General features: G+C 46.3%; 1 protein-coding gene across 1 annotated transcript in view; it reads right to left on the bottom strand.

Annotated features, from left to right (window-relative positions):
- Positions 1-4,278: 4,278 nt before the first annotated feature.
- Positions 4,279-10,072, bottom strand: part of KIF17 (kinesin family member 17) — a 34,223-nt gene continuing 28,429 nt past the window's right edge. Inside the window, exons 12-15 of the mRNA XM_060257078.1 lie at positions 8,509-8,764; positions 8,238-8,311; positions 6,563-6,680; positions 4,279-4,697 (exon numbers count right to left, since the gene is read on the bottom strand). Coding sequence (XP_060113061.1) covers positions 4,531-4,697; positions 6,563-6,680; positions 8,238-8,311; positions 8,509-8,764 — 615 coding nt within the window. The 3' untranslated portion in view covers positions 4,279-4,530. The remainder of the gene's footprint in view (positions 4,698-6,562; positions 6,681-8,237; positions 8,312-8,508; positions 8,765-10,072) is intronic.

Genomic DNA, 10,072 nt, shown 5'->3' with positions numbered 1-10,072 from the left:
GTAGCATCTTTAACAGTGCAATCCTAAGGAGAGTTACTCCGTTCTAAGCCCATTGAAATGAATAGGCCTGGACTGGAGTAACTCTCGTTAGGATTGCATTGTAAGATGGAGAACAGTAGCACCTTTAACAGTGCAATCCTAAGCAGAGTTACTCCATTCTAAGCCCATTGAAATGAATAGGCCTGGACTGGAGTCACTCTCCTTAGGATTGCATTGTAAGTCTTCTCTCTGACTGCTACGTTGACCTGGCCACAGGGCTTGCGTGGTTCAGTGAGGCTGTGGACTATGCCATGCAGGGCCACCCAAGATGGACAGGCCACAGCTGAGAACCCAGACAAAATGTAATCCACTGGAGAAGGAAATGGCAAACCACTCCAGTATCCTTGCCAAGAAAATCCCATGGACAGTAACAAAAGGCTAAAAGATATGGTGCTGGAAGATGAGCCTCAGGTCAGAAGGTGCCCAATATGCTACTGGGAAAGAGCGGAGGGCAAGTACAAGTAGCTACATAAAGGGTGAAGTGGCTGGGCCAAAGCTGAAAGGACACTCAGCTGTGGATGTGTCTGAGGGTGAAAGGAAAGTCCAATGCTGCAATGACAGCGTTACTGATGTAACTAACACAGATTTGAGCAGACTTCGAAGGATGGTGGAAGACAGAAGGGCCTGGCTTGCCTTGGTCCATGGGGTCACAGAGTCAGACTCGACTGTGTGACTGAACAACAAGCTCCTTTAAGAGGAACAACGAAGTTTTATTCAGTGTAAGCTTTTGTGTGCTGAATGCACACTTCATCATCATCAGACAACAGTATGGGATGGAATAAGCAAATCAGTCCTACATATATTGTGGGCAGTGAACTAGTATGTTAAGTAGTGAAAATTGTTTTAGTAGATTAAAAGAATAGCAACTTGGGGTTTGGCAATTGTCAGCCTGGGTTGACTGGGCAGAAAAAACAACAATAAATTGGAGAATGGAGACAAATTGGAGATTGATGTCCAGGTTCCAACTGACAATTGCCAGACCCACCACTTGCTATTCTTTTAATCTGCTAAAACAGTTTTCACTATTTTGCATACTAGTTCATATATGTAGGACTGGTCTGCTAATTCCGTCCCGTACTGTTGTCTGATGAAGTGTGCTTCTAGCCCATGAAAGATTACATTGCGAATAAAACTTTGTTGGTCTTAAAGGTGCTACTGGACTGCAACTTTGTTCTAATAAAACAGAGGGTCAGAATAACTGCTAATATCTGTGCAACAGAAGACAGGGATGGAAGATCGTATTTGCTGACCATTTGAGTCAACCAATGCAGAAGCATGATGATCTGGGGGTATTTCTTAGGCTTTAACTCAAATGAGCAGTAAATGAGATCTTCCATCACCTTCTGCTTTTATAGAGATAAAGCAACTGGATTGACTGTTAAAATATGCCCCCAACAGATTGTCAGGAACAAAATGGGCAGAAAAGCCAAGGCCTTCCCTTGATGTTGCCTCCTGGCACTAGCATTCAGGTAACTGCCTCTGAATGTGAAGGTTGCCCTTAGTTACTATGAACAGCAGCTGTTAGACCCAACCTCCATTAATCTGACTGTTTTCAAAACTGGCAGCAGTTTAGGGGCATAGCCAATGGTCTTTTAACAGCAGGGTTGCCATTTACACTGGCAGTGAAAGCCACAAATAAACCACTTGACTAAAGAAACTTTCTGTGTCAGGAACTTGTTGCCCATCAACTTCATTGGGTGCCCCCAAACTCTAGTATTTTGGGAGAAGCAAAAAAGAACCTGCTTTCTCCACCTCATGCATAATGTTATAAAACCTTATCAAGGCCCCCTTAGTTATCTTTTTTTTCCTAAACTGAAAAATCCAAGTCTCGCTCTTCCTCATAGGAAAGGTGCTCCAACACATGGGGTGGCAAATTTTTGTTTCTGGGAGATACTTAATTCCCCTCCTCAAGAGATTTGGGAGCTGAGTCACAAAATACCCCCCAAATCTTGTTGGTATTTAAAGTGCTACTGGACTCGAATCTAGCTCCTCTACTCAAGACCAACATGGATACCCTCTGAAACAGTCTCCAAATGCTGGCTTAGGGGGTAGAGCTAATTGCAAAACGGCAGTTTGCATAAAAATTACAGCATTTCAAAACAGGTCTGCAATGCTTGGGTTGGGAAACCTCTGCCATTTCTCCAAAGCAATCCACTATTAATTTTACGCCACGGCAAGGGGGGGTATATGCAGTTACCTGTTTCCCCTGGAAGAGGCAAATAGCAGCTTTGATCCAGGGAGGAAATATCAATCGCATATGCCTTTCCAAGAGTATGCATGCATAAAGGAGAAGACAGACAAGAAAGTGTGCTGGTGCTGTTTCCCCATCTGGAGCAAAGGTGTGTCTCCACACAAAAGAGGAGGAAACAAGCTGTTGCAGTGGCTCTATAGAGAAGAATAAGAAAGTAATTACAACAGTACAGAAGGGGTAGAGTGTGCTCCTTTTATTTGCTTGGAGAGTAACTAGTGGTCACTTTCAAATGACCTTCAGGCTATGCCTGCTCCAGCTACTTAATCATCTTGGTTGCCCTGTTCTGCACTTTTCCCTGTTCTGCAGTATTCTTTTTTCAGGTAAGGCAACCAGCACAGTACACAGCATTCCAAATAAGATCACACAGTGACTATAAAAGGGCATTAAGGTACTGGTTATTTTATTTTCAGTTCCTTTCCTAATATCACCAGCATGGAGTTTGCTTTTCTCAGTGCTGCTACACAGTTGGTTGACACATTCACAGAGTTCTCCAGTTCCAGTCTTAGCTAGTTCATACCCTATCAGCATATATTTAAAGTTGTGATTTTCTGGTCCAGTATACATTTACCAACACTGAACATTTGACTGGCCCTAGGGTGCATGGCGCCCTAGGCAGACTTGCGGTTTGCCACCCCCCTCCTCCCTCCCTTCCCCACCAGGTCTATTTCAATGCCTGGGAATGGGCGGTCGAGCGCCGATTTCCGGGCTACTTAAAGGCACCCCCCACAGTGGGGGGGGGACACACCTTTAAATAGCCCGGGAGCGCACAGTGAAATCATCTATGTTATATTGCTTTATCAGTTCTCTAGTGTACTGATTTACAGCTCAAGGCTATGCAATTTCCTTTTGAAGTCCTTCCACAAGTAAAAGGTTCACAGAATTATGCTCCAGTATTCTCCATATTCTTGGCAACAGTTTAGGGGCACAGCCAATGGTCTTGTAACAGGGTTGCCAACTCTGTCATGGGAGATTTCTGGAGATTTGGAATGGGGCCTAGGGAGGATAGAATTTGGAGGAGAACACATCAGGGATGTGAGATTACTCTAGAACTTCAATTTTCCTATCATAGAGTCCACCCTCCACAGTAGCCATTTTCTCCTTGGGAACGAAACTCTGCCGTCTGGAGATGTTGTAGTTCCAGATTTCCAGGCCCCACCTGGGGGTTGGCAATCCAAACACATGGTACTCCTGTGTCTTCCACTCCAGGCTAATGAATGTACAAAACAGTAACATCTAGAGAAAATATATAGGGAAGTGGTATGGTCATACGCAGTTGTAGGATAGAAGTATGTTTGTTTAAAAAAAACACCAAAATCCCTGGAATATCATTTATTAAAAATATCTATGTATGTATATCCCACCGTATCTCAGATTCAAGGCAGCTAACACATAAAGCACACTAGAACAAACAGTCCAAAAGATTAAAGGCAGCACAGCCAGATCTCCCACAAACATTTTACTTTCCACTAAACACCCTAGGAAGCAAGAGTGTTTTTACAAGCTTTCTTCTGTAATGGAATCGTTCTGCAGTTTCTACTGCCACCTTGTGGCTGGAAACAGAATAATCCTGATCTTGGTGGGGAATCCCCCCACTCATTTTTCTTTATTTTGTTTTTGTAGAAGGCTGTTTCCCCATCGGAATTTTCTCCTTAATGTGCTTTAGAAAGGCCCTTCAGTAGACAGGAGCATCTGGATGACATGACTTATTTGTGCAAACATGACTTGTCTGGCACCTGTTTTTCCCCCTTCTGAAGAAAATAAAAAACACATTTTCTCTGGTTTAAAGAGGAAATTGTAGGATAGCAGCAGGAGAAACATTTACAATTTTCTGACAAATGGTGTCCATCCATTTCCTGCAGGAGATTAAGGGGGAAGTTTTAGGGTGGGGAAAGCTTAAGGCCCACCACTAAACGGTCTTCAACAACACCTCTTCTTCAAGGTTCAAGTTCCTTTCCTGTTGCTGGGCAAAGCAGCCATCAAGAGAGAGAAAGTCCAGGCTGAATGGGCAGTGTCACCAGGAAATGGCAAAAGAATAGGGATCAGTGAAAGGTACCAGCCCTACCTAGAACATGAAGATAGATCAGACTGTAAGTCTCTGGGGAACTAGCACTTAGTTGCTTTCACTCTCTTGTGGAGGGTGGGGGGAGGTAGGTCCTTTCAAAAACAGCTGCAGCTGCCAATAGAGAGGCAGAAAATAAGGGCTGGAGGACTTCGTGTATTGTGACCAGAGACCATTGCAGTTAGAAGGGGTCTCCACTCCTGTTGTGCCGGTTTTTCTTGCGCTTTGTCTTGGTTAAAGGAACAGAGAAGTCCAAGGATTCAAGGCGAAAAGGGCGTGGCTGGGGCATCTCTGCTGTCTCCGTCGGGGAAATGGAGGATGGAGGATGGGAGGAAGCGTTATGGGAAGCTGCTGTTGAAAGAGAAAAAGAGGTGGAGTTCAGGTGACTCATTGCTTCCCCAAAACCTTCCCTGTCTGTTCTAGACTCTCTAGCAGTAACCCAGATTAACACTGAAGTGGGTCTGCAATCCCACAATTATAGAAATTAAAAGGAATAAGAGACTAGCATGGCCTTTTAATAGATGTCAACAAAAAGTATTCCACAAATTAACCCACCCAGATTACAGCACATCCTCAAATGAATGAACCTCTGATGTGTTCTCCAGTGGCACAATGCTGGGGAGGAACAGGGGTCCCCAGAGGCAAGGTTCAGGAGGCAAAAGAACTGCTTCCCCACGGCAGCACCAGGGTCTGGATCAGATTTGCTAATTTAGAAGGCAGTGGATAGTCACACTTGGTCAGCACGAAGTGGTTGAACCAGCAAAACTCCCAGGTAGGACTGATGCTTAGGAGGAAGTGGCCCCAAAGACTTCCAAGTGTTGTTTCTGGAGGCCTCATCCTGGAAGGAATTTATTAGGCCAGGATCCTGCAAGGAGCTATATACACAGAGGCAACAGTCTGGCTCAACAGCAGGCTCACAGGCTGCAAGTTGGGCCCTTCTCCTGTGCAGAGCTATGTCCTCACAGGCAGCCATCTGATGACCCTAACACAGGGGTGGCCAACGGTAGCTCTCCAGATGTTTTTTGCCAACAACTCCCATCAGCCCCAATGGCTGGAGCTGATGGGAGTTGTAGGCAAAAAACTTCTGGAGAGCTACCGTTGGCCACCCCTGCCCTAACACATTGGAGAGAGGGGATGCTGGTGGCTGACCTTGGGGCAGAAGGGTCAAAGGAATTTTCTGGTGTGGTGCCTTCCAAGGCAGGTTCTTCTGGCAGGGCCTCTGGATCTAGGGGCTTGGGTCAGGAGTTCTGGAACCATCAGAGGATCCTCAGCCAACAGGTCTTCCTGAGAGAGGTTAGCTCCCAGATCCTCCCACTTTCCATGTGATAAGCCAGATCTAGGGTCCAGGCCCTGACAGACACTGAGCTATAATAATAATAATAATCAGATCATCAATCCAGTCGGCAGTGGGTACCCAGGATATCATGCAAAGAAAGGTCTTTACTGCCTGGTTCTTTAAGGCAGTAGCCACCAACCTTTTTGGCACCAGGGACTGGTTTTGTGGAAGACAATTTTTCCACAGACCGGTGGGAGTGGAGGTGCTGGGATTTTTGCTGCCCCAGGCTGCCCTCACCCATGGGGGTCTTTAAATAAGGAGTAGGCAAAGGTCTCTGCCTCAATCTGTGGCCTGGTTGCTAACAGACTACAGCCCAGTATGGGTCTACGGCCCGGGGGTTGGGGGCCCCTGCTTTAAGGGATCCCTTGCAGAATGAAGAAGATATTGAAGAAGATATTGGATTTATATCCCACCCTCCACTCCGAAGAGTCTCAGAGAGGCTCACAATCTCCTCTACCTTCCTCCCCCACAACAGACACCCTGTGAGGTGGGTGGGGCTGGAGAGGGCTCTCCCAGCAGCTGCCCTTTCAAGGACAACCTCTGCCAGAGCTATGGCTGACCCAAGGCCATTCCAGCAGCTGCAAGTGGAGGAGTGGGGAATCAAACCTGGTTCTCCCAGATAAGAGTCCGCACACTTAATTACTACACCAAACTGGCTCTCACGAGGACAGCTTTGCCAGAGCTATGGCTGACCCAAGGCCACTCCAGCAGCTGCAAGTGGAGGAGTGGGGAATCAAACCCGGTTCTCTCAGATAAGAGTCCACACACTTAACCACTACACCAAACTGGGGATGTTGAGCTTGGTGGAGTCACATAGGAAAATAATGACAATCTGGACATCCAGGAAGAAAACCAAAGAATGGATAAGAAGATTTACCCAGACTCTTTGCGGGGTCAGCACTGAGAATCTGGCTTGCTCGCTTTGAGCGGAAATAAGCGCTTGCAATATTCTCGCTGTCACTCTTGCTCAGCATCGTTTTGTAGCGGTCTTCTTCCTGCTGGAGACACAAGCCCATGGCTGGTCACCAATCTATCAATATTTAACCTACATGGTTTATGCTCTGTTATTCCCTTTTGAACTGAATGAAGTTGAGTCCATAGAAATTTGAAATTTCAGTTCCAGTTTCCACCATCTTACCTGCTGGATGACACAAGTCCTTTGTCCATACCCTCCTGTCCCAGAAATTTAAAAAGTTGCAAAGTAATAGAAATAGGGCTGCTAACAGGTCCAGGGGCAGGGGAATGTCATGTTCCTTTAACACAGGCATAAGGTGGTATTATTTACCAGATTATATTAACTACCTCCATGCCAAGAAAATCATGCCCATTTCCACAAATTAAGCCTCTGTTAAGGGGACAGGAAATTTTTTTGTCCAAGCTGTTGACAACCCTAGATGGAAAGTATAATCTAAAGGCAGGATTCCAGCAGCCAGTGATGAGCATTTTCGAGTCACACTAATTTGAAGCAATCGCACCCAAGTCCCTTAGTTTCTGTCACTCATCATCATCTAGCAATCAAGACAAGAGGCAGCGTAACAATACCAAGTTCCATATATAGTTCCTCACTACAAAAGTAATGTGAAAATCGGCCCTCTGAGTTGAGTAGTGAAATCCTCCAAGTCCATTTTTAAGATGAGAAAGTTTCAAATTCTCACATTAAACAGATATTCAAGCATTCCTAGATGAAGCAGATTGTTTGGATCCTCTTCAATCTTCTTTCAGGTCTGGTTATGGGACTGAAGTGTTTTATCTTTGGTTTTTACGATGTGCTTTTTTCACCTGTTAGCTGCCTTGGTGGCCGAGGAGGGCAGGAAGGCTGGGTATAACCAGTGTGAATAAATAAAAAGTTCTGCTTGGAAAAAGTTTGTAGCAACGAAGCACAATTTAATCATTTATTATGTACATGCTGCATAATTTGTACAAGTTATTTTTAGTGCTTACATCAGGGGTGTCAAACATGCGGCTGAAGGCTCCTATCAGGCCCCTGAACAACTGGCTGTCAACTGCTTCCTTCTCCCTCTCTCTTGCTTCCTTCTGCATGACAGCTTGCTTTCTAAGGCTTGCTCAATCGCACAGGAACTACAGAGCAAAACCTCTATTTTCTCCATTGGCTGAGGCTCCTTCCCTAGGGAGGAAGGAGGGGGAGACAGAGCTTGCTTTGCCAGGCTTTCTCAATCCCACAGCAAAGCTACTGAGTCAAGTCTCTCTTCCTTCTATTGGCTGAAGCTCCCCCCCCCTCCCTCCTGGTTCCCTGGGAAAGGAAGGAAAGAGCCAGAGCTTCCTTTGCCCAGCTCCCTGGATCCCATGGGAGAAATACCAGAAAGCACCTTTAAGACCAACGAATGCTAATGTATTAATCATGTTTTAAGTTTTTTAAAAAATCTTTAATTGTATTTGTCTGTGTCCTTCATAAAGTTTATATCTCCACTGCCTGGCCTTACATTTTATGGCACACATGGCACGGCCTGTCAAGGTCTCATTTATGTCAGATCCGGCCCTCATAACAAACGAGTTTGATACCCCTGGTCTAGATACTGCCTTCTCTCACTTACCTCTGATGATGTTTCCCTGTGGTCCGACGCAGAGCTCTTCTTGCCCCCTTTTGTCTGAGAGGATGATGAAACTCCTATGAGAAAAACCAAAAAGAGTGGCTGAGATTTTCACTCTCTTCCTTTGCACCATTCCCTACTTCCTTTGCACCATTCCCTCTAAGCTAACTCAGCTTAGAGGGAACACTGGTTTGAACCTGGGCCTCCCAGATCCTAGTCCAACGATCTATCCGCTACACAAGGCTGCCATCCAGATGGCAATCTTTCTCCTTACCTGGGAGGCTGGTCTTTTCCGTGGTGGGCTCTGGGACTTTCCAGCAACCTGAGTCTTCATCCCAGGTAGACTCCCGCTTGATCTTATCAAAGCTGCTGTAGTTGCAATCCCGCCGTATGAGAGGCTGCACCTGCTCCAGAAGCTGTTGATGGAGCAGGAGTTCCCGCTCCTGGCGGCGAATGGTGGCCAGGTAGTCGATCTTCTCCAATTCAAATTCAGACTGAAGGTCTCTGATTTCAGCCTCAGCTGCCCGCAGCTGAGAAGAAAAGAACCAGATGAGCGAATAAGAGCTAAATAAAACAACATATTCAAGATTATATTGGATTTATATTCCGCCCTCCATTTAAGAGTCTCAGAGAAGCTCACAATTCCTTTATCTTCCACCCCCATAACAGACACCTTGTGAGGTAGGTGGGGCTGAGAGAGCTCTCCCAGAAGCTGCCCTTTCAAGGACAAATCCAGTGAGAGCTATGGCCAGGGGTAGACTTCTAGCAGGAGCTCCTTTGCATTAGGCCATACCCTCCTGATGTAGCCAATCTTCCAAGAGCTTACAGTAGGCCCTGTACTAAGAGCCCTGTAAGCTCCAGGAGGATTGGCTACATCAGGGATGTGTGGCCTAATATGCAAAGGAGCTCCCTGCTAGAATTCCACCCCTGGCTATGGCTGACTCAAGGCCATTTCAGCAGCTGCAAGTGAAGGAGTGGGGAATCAAACCCGGTTCCCCCAGACAAGAGTCCGCACATTTAACCACTACACCAAACAGCCACCACACCCATAACTGATACTTTATGAGAGGGTTCCCCAATGCGGTGCCTGTGGGTGTCATGGTGCCCATTGAGCTTTTCGGGGAGTGGATAAGGCCAATGTAAGATGAAACTCGTTACTGGCTTGAAGTTTCCCTCATTCAAATTAAAGAGTTTTTCACTGGAGGACAAAGAGGACTGGTAAGCAACTGGACTTTCCTTTGTCAGCATGCGCTTCCATTCATTCCTCTTTCAGGATTTCCTTCTTCTCAGGAGTTGTGTGGAGGGAGAGTGTTATGTATTGAACATAAGTGATCAGGCCGCATGGCGATCGCGACTGAAGGCAACCCTTGGGTCCCCGGATGGAGCTCGCTTGAGGCCCCGCCCATCAAGAGCTGTGGCGGGAAGTTTGACCGACCAGGATTGGCCTGGTCGGATGAGGGGGCAGTTCGGGGTAATGTATATAAGCAGGGCCCGGCCCGCGTGCTCTCTCTCGTGATGTACTTCGGATTAAACTATGTTGCCTTCAAACTGTCTCGGTTCTCAGTACATTACAGAGGTATTATATTTGGCTTTGCTTCCAGAGGCAGCCAATTGTGGTTTGGCTCCTCCTCCCACAGAAGCCATATTGGGGTGGTGCTCACCATCCCCTCTCAAAATTCCAAAAGGGTTCACAGCCTCAAAATGGTTGGTGACCTCTGCTTTCATGACATCATGTTAGCCAGACTGCTGGGAAGAAATGCTGAGATCCACTTTTGGGATCGTCTTCAGACAGGAGCACACATGCATCTTAAAAAATCATTTGATTACCTTACACTTGG

Source organism: Heteronotia binoei, chromosome 16 (genome assembly GCF_032191835.1).
Source record: "Heteronotia binoei isolate CCM8104 ecotype False Entrance Well chromosome 16, APGP_CSIRO_Hbin_v1, whole genome shotgun sequence".
Lineage (NCBI taxonomy): Eukaryota > Metazoa > Chordata > Lepidosauria > Squamata > Gekkonidae > Heteronotia > Heteronotia binoei.
Note: the sequence above shows the minus strand (reverse complement) of the source record. Positions and strands in the feature narration are given on the sequence as shown.